The sequence below is a fragment of the Xenopus laevis genome, chromosome 9_10S, assembly GCF_017654675.1.
Source record: "Xenopus laevis strain J_2021 chromosome 9_10S, Xenopus_laevis_v10.1, whole genome shotgun sequence".
Taxonomy (NCBI): Eukaryota; Metazoa; Chordata; class Amphibia; order Anura; family Pipidae; genus Xenopus; species Xenopus laevis.
The window spans coordinates 86,800,525-86,820,655 of NC_054388.1; the positions used below are offsets into that span (position 1 = coordinate 86,800,525).

Sequence of the window (20,131 nt, forward strand, 5' to 3'; positions counted from 1 at the left end):
AAGCCGTCGGAGCGCCCAATATATGGGCCAATAAGCTGCTGACTAGCTCTGTTGGCAGTTTTTAATGGCCCTTGTATGGCCACCTTTACTGGGTAAGGCCCATTATGCGCTATCCTTCTATTCGTCTGGTAGGCCAAGTGAAGGTTGCAACGCATAGCAAAGCATTTATTATATATGCTGTATATACTGGAAATAATCAATATTTATTTTATAGTATGTGTATACTATTCTATTTTGATTTTTTACTGCCAGGGGCATGTGGAAAATGTTCTTTTTTCTTAACCTCAAAACAATGTTATTTACAGTCTCTCATATACTTTGTAAAATTTACAATGTCAAACAAAAAGGCTTCTGTGTATAATCCAAAATGAAATTTTACCAGCTCCTCCTAAAACTCAGCTTCAGAATCCTGGGCTAGATTCCAGATATGCTAGCAGTCTCGTGGCACACACGGGAGGAAGCACAGACCAACTGTGGCTTTGGAATCCATAGAAGAGGGTGTCTGAAGGGAGAAAGGTGCTATGGCGCTATAAAGAGGAACTGCAGTCCGTTATACTGTATATAAGGAAGGTACCATCTGAACAGACAGAACAAACCAGAGAGCCTTTGCCAGCTTCTCAATGGAACTCAGGATAGTCACCCTGGTTTTGCTGTTTACCTGTAAGTAACATGCAATTTACAAACATTAATTTATTTATTTATTAATTAAGGTCTAAAGTTGAAAAAAAGTAAAGATTTGGGGTTATTTTGTGGAAACCGTAACCTACAATGCTAATACAAAAAAGTCACTTCACTGTCGTTGTTAAAATGTTTTTTATTTGTGCAAATCATAAAATTATAATTAGTGTGAATTGTTTTTAACTGACCTAAGCATTATGAATGATTGACATTTGTTTCTTAAAAATTTGTTAAATGAAAAAGGATCATTTGTTTAGTGAATAAAAGCAAAGTTTGGGATTTTACTTTTACCAGCCTCCATTACTACCAAAATTGCATGTGCAGGATAAAAGAAATTTGTTTAAACTTGCAAACAGGGTCAGAAGTTGTCCAAGAAAATATGATATGAGCCTGTCCTTTGAAACAATAGCAAATTAAACTGTTTTACATGTTAACAAAATGTTTTAGAACTATTTATTTATCTGTTATCTAGAATGTTCATTACCTGGGGTTTTCCTGATAATGGAGTTTTCCGTAATTTGGATCTACATACCTTAAGTCTACTAGAAAATCATGTAAACATTAAATAAACCCAATTGGCTGGTTTTGCTTCTAATAAGGATTAATTATATCTTAGTTTGGATCAAGTACAAGGTACTGTTTTATTATTAAAGAGAAAAAGGAAATTCTTTTTAAAAATGTGGATCATTTGGATAAAATGGAGTCTATGGGAGATGGCCTTCCCGTAATTCCAAGCTTTCTGGATAAGGAGTTCCCAGATATTGGATCCCATACCTGTATAGTACAGGTACCTGTACTCGTGTCTGGGGCATGGCACTCCTCCGTGAACAAGAGATATTTTTATAGCCCCAAACCTGGTTCTGGTGTCCGTAAAACTCTGCCCTGTGCTAGCTGATTAATTGATTAACTATGCTCTGGTTTTCCCAATCAGCTACATATAAATTCAGACCCAGTATTGGGGATAGCACTCATGTCTGGGGCATGGCACGAGTGCTAACATTTCCTAAGTGCTAATATTTCACAAGTGCTTAGAAATGACAGTTAAACAAGGCAGTTCCATGGAACAGCTGGCAATAGACGCAAAGATCTGATCGTACGAATCGAGGATTCATATGATTTTCAAACCGTGTGTGGAGAGTCCCGACATTTTTCGTCCGGCGGAGATCGGTCGTTTGGTCGATCGGTCAGGTTAGAAAATTTCTTTCGGCTAATCTGACTGGTAAGACTTTGATCTGAATGGTTAGTGGCGGGTCTGGAGATGGGAAAGTCCGATCGTACGATGATTCGTACGATCGGATCTTTGCATCTATGGCCAGCTTACTCCTATTTCTTCTCATTCCTACAGGTAATTCTGCTTATCTATACTGTATACTGCTATATCCATATACTTCTACATATCTATTGCAACTGCTTATTCTGGTAATTCTGCTTATATCCCTAATTGTATCTGTTAACCCCAATAACTTTTGTCTGTCAGGCCTAACTTTTGTCTCTGCTACCTTTCATCTCTAAACTACGTGAGCGCCTAGTCTACAACCGACTAACCTCATTTCTCTCTGACAATAGCCTGCTGGACCCCCTACAATCTGGTTTTAAGCCACAACACTCCACGGAAAATGCCCTGACTCGACTAACTAATGACCTTTTAACCGGTAAAGCCAAAAATCATTTCTCACTACTAATACTGCTTGATCTCTCAGCAGTATTTGACACTGTAGATCACCCTCTCCTCCTCCAGTCCATTCGCTTGGCCTTTCTGACACAGCCCTGTCCTGGTTCTCTTCTTACATCACCAATCGTTCCTTCAGTGTCTCCTACAATGGAGTATCATCTTCTCCCCTACCTCTTTCTGTTGGAGTTCCTCAAGGCTCTGTCCTGGGACCATTACTCCCTCTATACTTCCTCCCTTGGCAAATTAATAAATTCGTATGGTTTTCACTACCACCTCTATGCTGACGATACTCAGATCTATCTCTCATCTCCTGATCTCAACCCAGAACTCCTAACTCGCATCTCCTCCAGTCTGTCCGCTATCTCTACCTGGATGTCGCAATGCTACCTTAAATTAAACCTCTCTAAAACTGAAATGGTTCTCTTTCCTCCAACTAACACCAGTAACATCCCGGAAGTATCCATCATATTTAACAATTCCACTATCACCCCCTCTCCTCAGGCCCGGTGCCTTGGGGTTATCCTAGATTCTGCCCTGTCATTCACTCCTCATATCCAGTCACTTATTAAATTATGTTACTTCCACCTAAGGAACATATCCAAAATACGATCATTTATCACCCAGATGCTGCCAAAATTCTAATTCACGTTCTCATCATATCACGTCTAGACTACTGTAACTCTCTTTTAACTGGCCTTCCCCTCCAGAGACTGTCACCTCTCCAGTCCATAATGAACACTGCTGTGAGGCTCATACACCTCAGTAACCGCTCCTCCTCTGCCTCGCCATTCTGTCAATCCCTGCACTGGCTTCCACTACCTTTCAGAATCAAATTCAAATTAATAACACTGACTTTCAAAGCACTTCATAACTCTGCCCCATCCTACATCTCTGAACTCATCTCTATATACTCACCCAACCGCTTACTACGCTCCTCTACTGACCTGCTACTCAACTCTTCTCTCATTACCTCCTCACACGCTCGCATTCAAGACTTTGCAAGGGCTGCACCCCTCCTCTGGAACTCTCTCCCACGGTCTGTCTGACTTTCTTCCAGCTTTTCTGCTTTCAAGAAATCTCTTAAAACGCACTTCTTTCGAGAAGCCTACCCTCACTCTGCTTAACTTCCAAACGCAACACCACATACAATACCACATTTCTCACCCACTTAATTCGATCTTGCCCACTCCCACACCTTGTGTATTACTCCCTTCCCTTTAGACTGTATGCCTATGCATAGGGCCTTCCTCACCTTTTTGTACCTGTATTGATTGTGATGTATGTAACTCCATATGTTCTATGTATATAATTCATGTGATTTAGTTGTATAATAACATTTACTTTACAGTGCTACACAATATGTTGGCGCTATATAAATACATGTTAATAATAATAATAATAATAATAATAATATAGTAATTCTGTTTCTAATTCCTTGCATGTAATTCTAGCTTTCTGTGAGCAAATGAGTCAGATGAGCTTGTATATTTGTACCTACTAACATTTATAAGGCTATTAAAATTCAGCTTGAGTTTTATATGCAAATAGTCAGACTGCAGCCCACCGGGTCACTTATACTACTAATAAAATATGGTAGGGCTACTGTATAAACTCAATTTCCTCAAACAGAAATCAGTTACTTCTTCTTTACATTTACACTCACAGACAGCTACAAGCACATTCCTTAGCAGAAAAGCAATCATTTACATAATAACAGGTCTTTACTATAGGCTTGTTTTTGCAAAGACAGTAATAGCTAATAAAAAAATAATGCCATACCCAGATGCAATGCCTCATCTAATCAAATTTTTGCTTTGAACTATATTAAGTCCTATTCACAATAAAGAGTTCTGCATAATAATGAAAGACCTGCACAGGTGTTTTTGGTGCATTTGGTGTTTGTGCCTTATAGAGAAAATAAATAACATCAAATATACATATTCATAGACATAAGAACATTTTGTGGGAAATAAACTTTAATAATAGTATTATTTTTTATTATAGTACAGTACTGGTTATATGGTATTTGGTGAATTTCCTGAATGAGCTGGGAACTTGTGAAAAACCACCTATGGTGATAGCACTGAGATATACTGTAACAACTATCCTTTATTTTGCAATAATACGATTATAAAAACCATCTGTATAAAATGCAAATTAGCTTACAATGTACAATGATACCTCCAAATCTCCTCCTTTCTGCTTGCTTCTCTTATTTTGCATGCCCTTCTCATTTGCAAATTTTCTTTTTTAAGATCTTTCATGATATCATAGAGCCCCCACAGTAGGTTGGTTTAGAGAATGCATCTCTGTATGTAGCTTCAGCCTTCTTGTAGTTACTCAAACAAACTAGACCTAAACCCTTGCCGGACTGGGAGTAAAAAGCAGCCCGGGCAAAAAAATCAAAGCAGCCCATATGTTAACACACAATGGTTTTGTACTCTGCAAAAAAAACTGCAAAAATGATGTCCATAAAGAGCTGCCTTTCTCACTTAACTGTAATTCATGTAAACATTCTTTACGGACACCACGCAAATCTAGTGTGTCCTTATTAACCATTTTGTTGATTTGTCATTTATTATAAGCCCTGAACATCTTATTTAAAAATGACAAGGATTTGATAGTTAACCATTACAGTATGGGGTACATTACTTCTTATAATATGCTCAGGCCTGGATTTGTGGCAAGGCCACAAAGGCCCGGGCCTAAGGCGGTGGAAATTTAGGGGTGTCGTTATTACGCGTATGCGCAAGCGGCAGCCGGGGTGGGTGGGGGGAGTGCATGTTTTCCCATGACAGTATCCCTTTAAGTAGATTTAAAGTATGGAGATCCAAATTATGGAAAGATCAGTTATCGGGAAAACCTCAGGTCCTGAGCATTCTGGATATCAGGTCCTATAGCTGTATATAACAAACACTGTGGGTAAATGTAATACAAGCAAGAGCAGAGAATGACACCCCTCATTACTCCTGGTACAGCAGATACATTTAATGCCCCTGTTACCTGCACATATTCTCATGATATTGAAGTAAAGCTGCCAGTGTTACACTCTATGTATATACACAGCTGATATAGTGTATTACAGCTCAGTGACAGACATAAGTAGAAAGGAGCAGAAGTCTCTGTTACAGTAATACTCCTGATATGAAGTAACAGCAAGAACAAGCCCCTCATACACGTCACTGATACAGAAGTTAGGGAGCAGGGAGTTGTAAAGCAGGGAGTTGCAGATGCCCCAGAGCAAGGAAAGCCATTTTGCTATGTATATATTATATGTATATTATCTCACACCTTGACAAAGGGGTTTACCTCGAAACGTTGCACTTTGCATATAAACACAGCAAGGGCTTGTCCCTGCTTAATTTTGGACCCGTGTGCCGGTTGTATCTATTACACTTACCTGTATTGGAGGATACCGAAGCCTTCTTCACCGAGCACGGGGCTTTCACAATACGGAGAGCCAGGGTGTGCAAGCTGGTAGTACTACACTATTATCTCACACCCCCAGCCCTGCACAGCAGCTCGTGGCTTTGCCCTGGATCTTCCCCATAGACCTGGCAGCACCCGAGTCCTGAGTCGCCTCCTGACTCTCTCTCTCCACGCTGCACATGACAGTGAGTCCGGGTGCCCCACCAACCAACCACAGAGCGGCTCCAGAGAGAAGCATCGAGTGCTTTGGGGCTCGTTACACAAGCGGAGAGGGAACGTGACAGAAGCCACAGCTGCGCCCCCGGGATCCCCTGATGAGAGGCTTGGGAGCGGCCCAGTTAACAAAAAATAGAGCGGCCCCTTGGGCATTTGCCCGTTCCGACAGATTGCCAGTCCGGGCCTGGACCTAAACATATGAGTCCTTGCCTTTCTCATTCTTTGGCTTTATGAGATAAAATACTTAAGGAGTACTTATAACTCCTTTTTCTATATCCCAGTTTTCCCACCAGGGCACTCTATAACCCAATTTCAGTTGTTGACAAATAAAGGGCTTACTACAATGAAATCCCTAATGACCCCAAGAGGCCATTACACACTTGAAGCTTTAGTGGAATATTTTCAACTCCATGGAAGGATTCCAAGCCTCTCAACTTTTACATTTTCTATGCAAGTATATACTGGAATATCATTACATCTCTACGTTCATTTCTTTTTATACAAGTTGGTGCCCTCCAGGGATCACTCCTGGAGGGGCTATATCAATCCTATATAAAAAATTAGTTTTCCGACTCAGGTATTGGAGATGAGATACATTAAGGCATGGAAAAAAGAGATAGGGTGGACACTCTTGGAACAAAATTGGTTCAAATTATGGGACAGCACAGAAAAGTTCTTAAAGTTGAACATGTGAATGAAAAACTAGACTGGATTTTTTTCTAATGAGAAATTGATTAGCATCAACTCTGAGAAACACCTTTTGTACGATCTAGCAGCCATGGATAGATTACAGATACCATGGCTCAGTGCAAAGATGTTTGCTTTCTTTGTAAAGAACTATAACCAATCAGGGTGGTCAAATATTTACTGCTGCATCTGACCTTTTAAACATAGGGTCACTTCAGGAAACATATGTGTGAGCAATACCATTTTTTTTACCTTGTTTCTTTTATTTACTTGTTTACAGTTCTACTTTCATTTTTCTTTTTATTACTGATTGTTTTGATGCTTGAATATTTATATATGCTGTAATATTTTATATTTAAAATGGTGTCATTATCTACTGGGAAAGTTCTTAATGCAGTATTGGAAATGATGTATATTGTATTTCTTTGTGATGTGATAACTATGAATATGACACTCTGAAAAAACATTTATCGAATCAGAAAATCATCGAGGGGCAGATTTATCAAGGGTCAAATATCGAAGTAATGGGAGTTTTTTCAAACTCCCATAACTTTGAAATTCAAATAAAAAAAGACAGATCGAAATTTATTAAAAAAATCGAAGTTTTCAAATTCGGGTGAATAGGCTGTATTTGAATCATTCGAATCAAAGTTTTAGCGCATTCAATCAAATTCGAAACAAAGTATTTGCCCCAAAAAACTTTGATTTTTCAAAGTCCACCAAATTAGTCCAAATAGGTTCTAGGAGGTCCCATATAGGCTAAAACACCAATTCGGCAGGTTTTAGATGGCGAATGGTAGAAGTCAAAGTTTTAAAGAGACAGTACATGATAAATTTCGATATTCGAATAATCAAATTTTTTTCAAATTTGAATCGAATTTTGTCGATTTTACACAAAAATAGCTCGAAATTCGAATATTTTTTACTTAGAATTTTAACTTTGACCCTTGATAAAGACTTTGACAGTATCTGTATACGAAACCATCTTACCCGAAATGTCTGTAATTGCTTTTTTGTGTTAAACATGTAAAGCTTTCTGGGCCTAATGTGCTCTCTTCCACCTTGTTTCTAAATACAAAAGAGGGTTGGACTAGCTTTCCAAAGTACAAAAGAATTTCCAAGTGAGCCCAGGCACTAGTAGCCACCAGTCTAGGAAAATTCTCACTGACCCGTTGTTATTTCCAACACAAACCTATATAATCTCTATAACATGTCTACATTCTGAGAGTGTGTCCTGGTTATCAGGCTCTCTGATAAGCCTAATGATTGCCTAATAATGATTTTTAGAAATCTTTTGCTTTTGTTTTTGCGATATAAATATTTATTGGTGTACCTCTTCTTTTTGTCAGTAGTGCAATTGAGCAGTGGTGGAATTAAGCAGTTAGACAAGGTCAGCGATTTACAGCATAACAGCTTATGAAACAAATATTACATCTACTAATGGCATTTTATAATAGTAACAATTCCCCTTTAAGGTAAGTTGGGCGACGTTCAAGCACATCGTTTTCTCAGTTACATTAAGATCTGGGCTTTGAATTGGCAATTATTCAACTTTTTATTCTTAAACCACTCTGTTACTTAATTGTTACTTGTGACCATTGTACTGAAATAAAAACACATTTGCTTCTGTTTTTTTTTGGAAGACTGGAACAGATTCTTTTGTAGGCTCTCATTTTAACAAGATTTTAACAAGGCTGATGATAGGCAGCTTTACAGCATAACGCTGGAGGTATTGTATAGGCAGATTTGGATTTGCTCCACACATATTGCTTTGAACTTTGGCCAGAATACTTTATCTTGGTTTCATCTGACCAAAACCCTTTGTCCACATTTGCAACTAGGTCATTCTTATGCTTTCTGTCAAACTCCAGAGGTGCTTGCACATTGTTCTTAATGAGTAATGACTCCTAATTCTCTTGTGCCACCTGCCATTGATGTTATACAAAGCTCTTCTTATTGTTGATTGATCTTTACTTACACTTACAGAAGTCTGCAGCTCCTTCAATGCAATTGTTAGGCTCTTTTGACTTTTCTCTCAAGTCTTCTTCTTGACTGAGCAGAGACTTTTGTGGAAGACCTTTTCCAGACAGTCTGGGTTAGTTAATGGAGCTTCAACTCTGAAAATGGTTTGCATAATGTTTTTTTTTTTCTTTACGGTCCTTCTTAGTTGGCTTTTTATTTAATAAATAATATGATGTGAAAAGAAAGGAAGGAAACTCTTTTTATAGAGTACTCAGGATTCACCCCAGCGGCAAATATATTTGCCGCTGGGGTGTATCTTGAGATGGTTTTGTGTGCCCTACAAGAGTAGTGATGGGGGAAAAATTCGCGCCGGCGCCCGTTTTTTGATGCCGGCGTCCGTTTTTTTCCGACGCCGGCGAAATGTTTTTTTGACGGGCGAATTTTCGCGGCGTTATGCAAATTTATTCGCTGGAGGCGAATCGCGCAAATTCGCGCCTGCCGAATAAATTCGCCCATCACTAAAGAAGAGTTTCTTTCCTTTTCTTTTAATGCTATTGGTAAAATTGTACTCAGGAGCACCTGTTTTTTCTATCCCCTGTGAGTATCTAAAGTTGTTCTTGAGTGTGCAGATTATCCCTCAGTTTTGTATTTAATAAAACAATGAAATACCAACTCTGTAAGGCATTTGTTTACAAGTATTTGCTCTGGTGAGATGTGCCAGTAATCAATCCTTTATATTATGCAGAATGTTTTTATGTTATAGTTGGTTACCAGGTACTATTACCATTAACAGTAGTTGGCAGAACCAATTTGTTTATAAAGTTAACACTGTTTTTTTTTTATAGATTTTGTCAGGCCTATAATTCAGATTTTATTGGTGAATTCAAAATGAAGACATTGTTATATATATAGGGATGCGCCGAATCCAGGATTCGGTTTCGGGATTTGGTCAGGATTCTGCCTTTTTCAGCAGGATTTGGATTTGGCCAAATCTATGTGCATAGCTGAACCAAATCCTAATTTGCATATGTAAATTAGGTGTGGGAAGGGAAATCACGTGACTTTTGGCACAAAACAAGGAAGTTACAAACATTTACCCACCTTTTCCTTCCGCCCCCTAGTTTGCATATGCAAATTAGGATTCGGTTCGGTATTCAGCCAAATCTTTTACAAAGTATTTGGGGATTCGGCTGAATCCCAAAAAGTGGATTCGGTGCATCCTTATTTATATAGAAGGAGCGATCAGATGCTCCAGCTTTTTCAGACATCTGTGCAAGTCACACCTGAGCAGGTTCATACATTCAGCTTTTGTCTGGTATAAAAACACTAAATCATTGTATTCCCCTTTCTGTAATTCAGTTGTAAATGAGGATAGTGAAGAATTCCTTTCTGTGAATGTGCCATCCAGATCTTCTTAATAAACAGGGCACATTTCAAAAGCTAATCGTATCTAAACTGACACCAGGAGGATTGCTCGTGTCTTTAAAGTGAATGAAAATCCTCATAAAAAGAATTACATATGCAAACTACTTCCCTGAGCAATTCTGCCATTTTCTTTTTATTTAAGGCATTATTTTTTTTAACGTTTAACTGATTTTTTGAAAATTCACGTTAGCAAAATCATGAATAGTAAGTGAATAATAACACAGGGTTCCTTAGAGCACACGCAGGTGTGTCCTTGCTAAGTAAATATCAGGAACACACATAATGGACTTATTGTGCCAAGAAATGTATTCATCAACTTAACGCAACTAAACATATGAACATTTTTAAAGAAAAGGTTTTTTTGTTAAATGAAAAGCATTTGATCTCCAATAACCTAAAGAGGTATTTAGTGAATAAAATTCAAGATGAAAACATTAAAATTAATTTGTAATATAATTTAGATGCAGTGATTTTCTGAGACATTTTGTTACTGGTGACTAAGTTATTTGACCTTTTGTTATGTAGCTGCAAAAAAAAGTAGGAGCACTACTGTGGTAGTCATTAGGAAAAGTACTTTAACTTATATTAACTTGTCTGTATTTGGGCTATGTGACTATATGCCCAACTATTATACATACATAGAGCACCCGTTCATTGCAGCCTTTATTAAGGAATATCATACCAAAACTCCGATTGCGCTCCTCTTCAGAAAAGGCGACACATCGACGATCCATCGTGCGGCACTCGATTTCTCCTCCCTGGCTATCTCCTATAAGGAAGGCAGGGAGGAGAAATCGAGCGCCGCACGATGGATCGTCTTTTCTGAAGAGGAGCGTCAGCAGAGTTTTGGTAAGTTATTTCTTAATAAAGGCTGTGCAATTTTAAAGTTTTATTAGTCTTGTGCTTTTTTTTTCGTGGTATACTAACAAATTTTTTTTAAATTTGTTTTGATGTTACTGGTCCTTTAATGGTGAAAAGGATTTCACAAAGCACAACCCTAATAAGAACCACAAGAAATGTCATATATGTCTCTAATTAAAGTAATATGCAGCATGTTCAAAAAGCAATTACGTTTTGTCCAGTACAAAAGGCGGCAATTATGTATTTTAATTTAATTTTACGTATCACAGGCTTGAATGGAGAGTTGAGCAAACCTCATATACTGCAGCGGCGAGGACTACTTGAGTTAGCTGGGACCATTCGCTGTGGAACTGGCCGCTCTGGTTTACATTACATTGGATATGGATGTCACTGTGGACTAGGAGGACAAGGAGTGCCAAAAGATAACACTGACTGGTATGTAACTTACCCCCATTTGTATTAAAGACCACTAAGTTTGCCCAGGAGCAGTAACCAATAGCAACCAATAAGATATTTGCTTTTAAACAGGTGACCAGTAAATGCTTCCTCCTGATTGGTTGCTATGGGTTAGTGCTCCTGGGCAAACTTAGTGTCCTTTATTACATAACCCCTTAGCGTAATAATAGTTGTATAATAATAATCTTGCCAACTCTGCTTTCTATTTCTGTGGCTAATTTAGTTTTCATCTATTGGGCTAAGGGCATACAAAATATCTTACAAGCCACAATAAGAAATGATGCACAGGTAGGGTCGCCACCTTTTCTGAAAAAAAATACCGGCCTTCCTATATATTTATCTTTTTTAATAACATTGGGATCAACCATCATTTTTACAGGCCAGGCTGGTAAAATACCGGCCAGGTGGCAACCCTATGCGCAGGTAACAAACACAATTACAGTTTCAGTACCTGGTGCAGTTCTATTCAGTATGACATCAAACTAAACTGTAGTAACAGCAGCTGAATTGTCAAAAGCACTATAGATTGTGGAGACCCCATGCTACTTTCCCTAAGGAGTGCTTCCTTTGTTCCAGTGCAGCTGAATGCCCAATGCCACCCCCTTTCCCACTCCATGCTTACAACTTAAGTCAAAGGGGGGCTGCATCACCTTTAAAAAACAGAAATATGTTTCTTAAGGGGGTGGGTCACCTTTAAGTTAACTTTAAGTATTTAGTATATTATAGTATGACCCCATCTAGAAAACAAATACTCTGTAAGGCTACATATTTATTGTTTTTTATTACTCATCTTTATATTTAGACCCTCTCCTGTTCCAATCTGTTATTCAAATCAATACATGGTTTACAGGCTAATTTGGACCCTAGCAACCAAAAAGAGAGTTGCTGAATAAAAAGCTAAATAGCTCAAAAATCACAAATAATAAATTGAAAATATTTCAGAATATCACTCTCTACATCATACTAAAAGTTAACTCAAAGGTGAGCAACCCCCTTAAGGTTACCAGAGGCAGCTTTTTGCCTTCCTTGGTAACTAGCCGCATCTTGCCTCATGGCAGGAGCAGCCCTGCTTTGTTCCCATTTCCCCTTCCTCACCAACTTTTAAAAAAGTCATTCTGCACCTAATCCTGCCTTCTCCCAGCCCTAACCCTACCTGACTTGCCGATTGCATGTCCAACCCATCTATCTGTGACATCACTGAAGTGGTGGAGTGACATTTCGGTCCTTATTACGACCTTTTTCAAGGATGAAAAAGGTCCTAATAACGACCAAAACCTTGGAGTTCTGTAATTTGTGTGTAAAATAAAAAACACCACATCACAAAGGGAGTTGCTACAGTTGCTACCTGTGCCGTTCTGACCCAGACTGCCCAGTTTTTCTGAAAAACTGGCCTTAAATTCTCCGAATTACAGCAGACATAATAACTCCACCCCCAAAATCATTACATCGACCGAAACATCATCACATCACTACACATGCGATTATATCAGCGCATGCACCCCCCATTTATACATGAAAAACATGGTAACCCCCATACAATCAGACAATGTCTGACTGGGAAACCAGGGGCCCACCCAAAAACCTTAGACCAGGGGCCCACCCAAAAACCTTAGACCAGGGACCCACTCTCAATACTATTATTCTTCCTCTTCTCACTCAGCCTCTATTCTCCTAGTCTATTTTCTTTACATACTATATTTATTTCATCTATTTAGCCTCTTTTTCTCATAGAAATAGGGAATGACCATGAAACAGGCCAAATGTTTAGCGGCATGAGGGCCCACTGACACCTGGGCTCTCCGGGACTTTTCCTGGTATCCTGGTGGGCCAGTCGGACACTGCAACCAGAGAATGTGCACCTGTGCCTTTTTGGTCCCTCTCCTGCCTTTGTTCTCTCGTACTTTAATTTTATGCAGTTCTATAAAATTCTTTTACATTTCTGTTATTCTTTTGTCACAGCTATGGCAGTATTGCTGAGCTTGCTAGAATCTAGAAAATAACCAGAATGTTACACATACTGCATACTCATTGGTAATTAGGTATTTATAAGCAAGGATGCTTTTTGTGCTGTGCTTAGTAAAGCTGTGGTCATCTCTCACTCAATAAAAAGCTGGTGTCTGTGTTATTTATTTGGGAGCAATGTGGTCTAAATGGGAACATTTAGGGGCCCATTTACTTAGCTCGAGTAAAGGAATAGAATAAAAAAAAATTCGAATGTTTTTTTTGGCTACTTCGACCATTGAATTGGCTACTTCGATCGAACTATTTGCGGTAAATCCTTCGACTTCGAATGTAAATCCTTCGACTTCGATATTCGAAGTCGAAGGATTTACATTCGGCAGTCGAATATCGAGGATTAATTAACCCTTGATATTTGACCCTATGTAAATCTGCCTCTTAGTGTTCTTAAAAGGCTGGGGTGGTAGGGGAGGCATCACCACAGTCTGAAAGGTCAACTCAGTTGGTACATTCAACAGACAAGCAGAACTATGCCTGATTTAGGCACCCGGTCAAAGTTCAGAGCATCAATAAATGCAGAACAGTTAATACAACTTCCTGGAGAACTATAAAGTAACTTTACATGTATTTCTAATAAATAAGGAGTCATGCCCTCGCCTTGCCTGTGCCTTCTTGAATCAATTATTTGTATATGCTTTATTAAAATAGGATGTGGCCTCTGCGGGTTGATCTTATGCATGGACCCCTATGATTTTGCTATTTATGTCCCCATATGCAGACTTATGGAAACATAACATATTCCCAACCATCACTAAAGGGCAAAGAAAGCCTGATTCACTGGGAGTGCCAATATGGAAAACTGTTGATAAATGTGAATTTGATCTGAGCAAATTGAAGCTCTCCATCAAAAGCATCAATCTCTCTGGTGCTGGATATTGTTCATTTACACATATTATTTTACTGTCTATAAATGTATCAACAGCTAAGTCATATAGAAAATACATTCACAGAAAAAAGTTTCATTAACTCCATGTCATTAATGAATAAACTCCATGTCCCATACATGTATTTTTAAACTTTGCATATCAGCCAGTCAGTTAAATTAGGAAGGATGCTTTTAAAGAAGATTAGCTAGGTCAAATATTCCCATATGCCAATTACCTGTTTGCATTTTTTTTTAAACAATATCCATCCCCCTAAAAATAATAGATTTGCCTAGTAGAATATACTAGATTCTAGAACATACATTATTTTTGTAATTTTTTTTACATCTTGTATTGTTCTTTAGGTTTGATGGAAGTTTTAGTCTAGCAGTAGCAACTGTCAAGGTTGCCTTTTATGTAAAATTGAACTTTTTTATGTGCGCTTTTCTCTTGATCTGGACCAAATTAAAAATTGCCTTATAAGCAACTGACTGTTATACAATTCTACATGATTGTGGAGATAGCAGAGATTATCTACAACTCCCAGCAGTTCACAAATGCAAATCACAACAAGGCTGACTTACTAATCAAAGTACATATGTTGCCAAGCCTGATTTTAATCAGTTGCCATGATGAGCCAGCCATTTCTGGGAAATGTAATAAAAGCCTTAGAGGAAAAAAAATTGCGAACACTTTTTTAAACAAAAATTCCTTTAACAACTTTTAATACATTTATTACCAACGTTTTTGCAGTTTGAAAGTTGCCGCAATAATTGTAACTCTTCTTTCCACTATTGCAGACACAACACTGACGAGGCAGATTTATCTAAATTAGATTTAGAACCTTGCATCGAATGTGAAAGATAAAATGTCATTGTCCTTTAGTGTTCCTGGGCATATCCATTTTTTAAGTGTCCTTGTAGAAAACAAAATATTTTTACCAAAACAGAGCATTGTCAGGTTAGTTAGTTGTCTGGTTAGTTAATAATACTAGCTAGAGTCCCTAGACAGATACATTATAGTAACCAAAGCAAATAAATGTCACACTAGTGGAAAGGTTCACCCATATCCGTATACCTTACTGTTTCACCAGAGGAAAGAAAACTTCTGCAGCAGAAGGACTTTGTGTAGATTTGCAGGGGTTAAACTCAGGCATTTTCTCTATGCAGATTTGTTGGTCAATAGAACTAAATGTTATCTGTGCTGGAATGTTTGGCTTCTTTTCAATTCTCTTATAAATATGTTTTATTTTGTATTTAATGTTTCTATGGTACTACTTTATATAAACGCTGAAGGATTTTAATAGGAACTTAGAAGCTATTTTTCCATATGTACTTATTTTATATGCTGTAATGTAGCTGTAATGTAGCTTCTATGTGCTGAAGAATTAAGAATAAATTCCTGATCTTCACAGAGCTGACATGTCAGTAGACATGGTAATACTAACCATGGTCTATAAAACCACCCGACTTTCTCATCACCACTGTTATAATTGTCACAGCAGAACAAGAACCAATATTAATATACCTGACATGTTAGGACTAGAAAAACAAGGGATTTATAACATGAGTTAGGTAAAATTGAATGTCCTTCCATGTAAGTACACAAGGGAGGTATCAAGCTGTACCTAACACAACAAAAGTCATAATAATAAAAACATTTTCCCTCTTTGAAGGTGTTGCCATAGTCATGACTGTTGCTATGAATTTGCAGAAAGATATGGGTGCAAAACCAAATTGGGACACTACAGCTGGACCTGTGAAGACAAGACTGTAAAATGCGGTACGTATAATACAGGTATGGGATCCATTATCCAGACACCCATTATGCAGAAAGCTCTGAATAACGGAAAGATAATATCCCATAGACTACATTATAGTAAAATAATAAAATGTAAAAAAAATATTTCCTTTTTCTCTGTAAAAATAACTTTGTGCTTGAGCTAAACTAAGATATAATTAATCCTTACTGGAAGCAAAAGCAGCCTATGGAGTTTATTTGATTTAAATTTGATTTAATATTTTTACATGATTTTCTAGTAAACTAAGGGGCAGATTCATTAAGGGTCGAATTTCGAAGTTAAAAATACTTCGAAATTCGACCCTCGAATTGAAATACTTCGAATATCGAAGTCGAAGGATTTAGCGCTAAACGTTCGTTCGATCGATCGAAGGATTTTAATCCAACGATCGAAGGAAAATCCTTCGATCAAAAAAAGGTTAGCAAGCCTATGGGGACCTTCCCCATAGGCTAACATTGACTTCGGTAGGTTTTATCTGCCGAAGTAGGGGGTCGAAGTTTTTTTTAAAGGGAAAGTACTTCGACTATCGAATGGTCGAATAGTCAAACGATTTTTCGTTCGATTCGTTCGATTTCGTTCGTATTCGAACGAATTTAACCAATTCGATGGTCAAAGTACCCAAAAAATACTTTGAAATTCGAATTTTTTTCATTCGAATCCTTCACTCGAGCTTAGTGAATCGGCCCCTAAATGTATTAAGATCCAAATTACAGAAAGATCCGTTATCCGGAAAACCCCATGTCCTGAGCATTCTGGATAACAGGTCCCATACATAGTGTCATGCACAAACTAACACAATGACCTTCTAGAACATTTTAAATTAAAGATTGAATTATTACTGAACCCTTTATAGAATGAGCTTCCGTTGGTCAAAATCGACTGTCAATTTGAAGAAGTTAGGAAGGAAGTCACTTGCAGTAATTACAATGAATTAAGCCCAGTAACATCCAGTGTCTTCTAAATGACGGATATTCTGGTTTTACTGGTGCTTTATTCTTTATTTCAGTCACATTTTTCAGTTCTGGCTCTTGACAAAATACCTTTTATTTAGCCTTCTGCAGACTCCATGAATCAGTAAGACAAAAACAGGTATGGGATCCGTTATCCAGAAACCTGTTATCCAGAATCCCACAAATTATGGAAAGGCTGTCTTCCATAGACTCCATTTTATCCAAATAATCCATTTTAAAAAAATTATTTTCTTTTTCTCTGTAATAAGATACCAATACCTTGCACATGATCCAAACTAAGATATAATTATTCCTCACTGGAAGCAAAACCTGCTTAATGGGTTTATTTAATGTTTACATGACTTTCTAGTAAACTTTATCCGGAAAGACCCAGGTCTTCAAAACAAGCTTCAAAACAATGCTGAAACACTAGCAACAAACAATAATGAAGGGATAAAAATGCAATACAACCACAAAACTCAAATTAAATTATGCAAATCAATGAAATAACAAAAAAAATAATTAGTGGTCAATTAGTGATAAACATATCTGATCCAGGGGGGAAAATAATAAACAGAATGTTAAAAAAAATTTCAAAAGTGTTTTCTATGGGGAATATTTATCAAAATTCAAATTTATTAATTTAAGGTTTTTTTTTTTTTATTTGAAAAAACCAAAACTCACCAGGCTTGAATGTCCACATATTAACTAAAAACTTGAAAAAAAACTCCAGCAAATTCGCAATCTACTGGAATCGCTGGAATTTTGCCTAGGATATCTCCCACTGACTACATAAAAATCTCCAGCTTTTAGATGCTGAATTTTCACACTCTTTTGAGTTATTTGAGCTTAATACACACAGCTTAATGGCACTAATGAGAGGTCCCCAGATTGCTAAACCTTGTACAGTGTAACAGCTGACAGTGACGAGAGAAACTCTAGCTGCCAAAGAACATTGCTGCATTCTTGGTAGACAGATGTCACATAAAGATATACATGCTTGGTAGGCAAAGGGTTAATCACATTCGATTTTTTTACATTTTTATTTGTAACAATGAAATGGAGTCTATAGATCAACCTTCAAATGGTAATTTGGAAAATGTAATAGTGCCTGGACCTTTAACTATTAGGATCCTGTTTAACAGAGGTCCCCAACTGCCGGGCCGCGGACAGTCTTGAACTTGGCCGCCGAGCCTAGGGGACAATTAACGCGGCGCCAGAATTGGACGCCGACCCCTGCAAAAAAAAATTTGGCTCTACACTGGTCCCCGGGCCAAAAAAGGTTGGGGACCGCTGCTGTTCAAAATGATGCTGGGAGGTCAGGTTCTTTCAATATGAGTAGGGATGGGAACCTTTTTTGCCTGGTACAGTTTTGCCAGTGGCAAAAAAAAGTGGTCTTTTGTGCTGGAAAAAAAAAACAGAAAAAAAATGCAAGCGCTACTATTTTTTGCCTTTCACATCAACCAATTAGATCAGAGACCTCCCAGTCTGCTCTTAGAGGCTGTCCAGACACCATGGGATTTATTTATCAAAGAGTGAAGTTAGAGATCATCACAGTCCTCTAGAGTGAAATTCCGCCTCTCTCCATTCACTTCTATGGGATTTTTAAAAGAGTATTTATCATTGGGTGAAAGTGAAACGTTATCCTTTGATAAATACCCCTATCAAAATTCCATAGAAATGAATGGAGAGTGGCGGAATTTCACTCTAGCAGACTGTGGTGATCTCTAACTTCACTCTTTGATAAATCTACCCCCATATTCGTAAGACCGTGGCAAAATGTGAGCATCTTTTTATATGACCAACATTTAAAGAATAGTGAAAAGAAGCTTTTCTAGCAAGGCAGGGCAATGTATTGAAAATACAAAGAAACAAATGCTTTAACTGCAATATAACTTCACCTTCCTATTGATTCCAATGAATTTTTGCAAAATGACCCAGTTTCACAAATTTTCCACATTTTGCAGTGAAAGGCGCAGTCCAGTTTTGCAAATCACTAAATGTGAGGGATTTTAAGTTATCTTGTGCTTCACAGCTAGCCAATGCTGGGTGGTCTCTGACTGTAAAAACTGGTCAATGATTTGCCCAACAAATATGAAGAGGAGAGGTTTTTGTGGGTTCCTCCATATACTACAGTTTCCCCACACAGGCTAATTTGCCCTAGTGTAAGTCCCATGCTCCACTAGGACAGGTGCCTATGTGAATAATGAGCAATCTCTGGGAAGCACTATATAGCTGTCATTGCTATAGAATAATAATAATTATAATAATAATATTAGAAATATTGTATATATACTGTATCTGTCCTGAATTAGAAGTGTAAAACATTGTTTTGCCTTTTAGGTGACATGCAGGATTGGTGCCAAAAAACTGTGTGCAAATGTGACAGTGAATTTGCCAGTTGCTTAAGTAAAACCAGATTCAACTACAAGCACATCTTGTATCCGAATTTCCTTTGCAAGAAACGTACACCGTCATGCCAAACAAGTGATGACTGGTTTTCGGACATTGACTAAACATCTATTCTGCACAAAATGCCCTAGCCTAACAACAGTAGTAGTCGGATTCGTCTTAAAGGGACAGTTCAGTGTAAAAATTAAAAACTGTGCAAAACAAAACATGTTTCTAACATAGTTAGCCAAAATGCAAACTAGAAAGGCTGGAATGACTGGATTTCTAATATAACAGAACACGACTTCCTGCTTTTCAGCTCTACTCTAAGTTAGTCAGTGACTTTAAAGGAAAACTATACCCCAAAATGAATACTTCAGCAACAGACACAACTCTGTCTGTTAATTGGCTCATGTGACCTAACATGTATAGTTTGTTGGTATGTTTGTGCGCACAGTGAATCGTACAATCCCAGGGGGCGGCCCTTATTTTTTAAAATGGCAGTTTTCTATTTATGATTACCCAATGGCACATACTACTAAAAAAGTATATTGTTATAAAAATTATTTATTAACATGAAGCAGGGTTTCACATATGAGCTGTTTTATGCAATATCTTTTTCTAGAGACCTACATTGTTTTGGGGGTATCGTTTTGCTTTAAGGGAGGGCCACATGGGACATAACTGTTCAGTGAGTTTGCAATTTCAGTGAGTTAATTGC

General features: G+C 37.8%; 1 protein-coding gene across 1 annotated transcript; it reads left to right on the forward strand.

Moving 5' to 3' along the window:
- The first annotated feature begins 424 nt into the window (after window positions 1-424).
- Window positions 425-19,662, forward strand: LOC108703107 (phospholipase A2). The gene is made up of 4 exons (XM_018239088.2): window positions 425-660; window positions 11,200-11,365; window positions 15,944-16,050; window positions 19,363-19,662. Exons 1-4 carry the CDS (start codon window positions 621-623, stop codon window positions 19,533-19,535), a joined length of 486 nt encoding a protein of 161 aa, XP_018094577.1. The 5' UTR covers window positions 425-620; the 3' UTR covers window positions 19,536-19,662.
- Window positions 19,663-20,131: the final 469 nt, after the last annotated feature.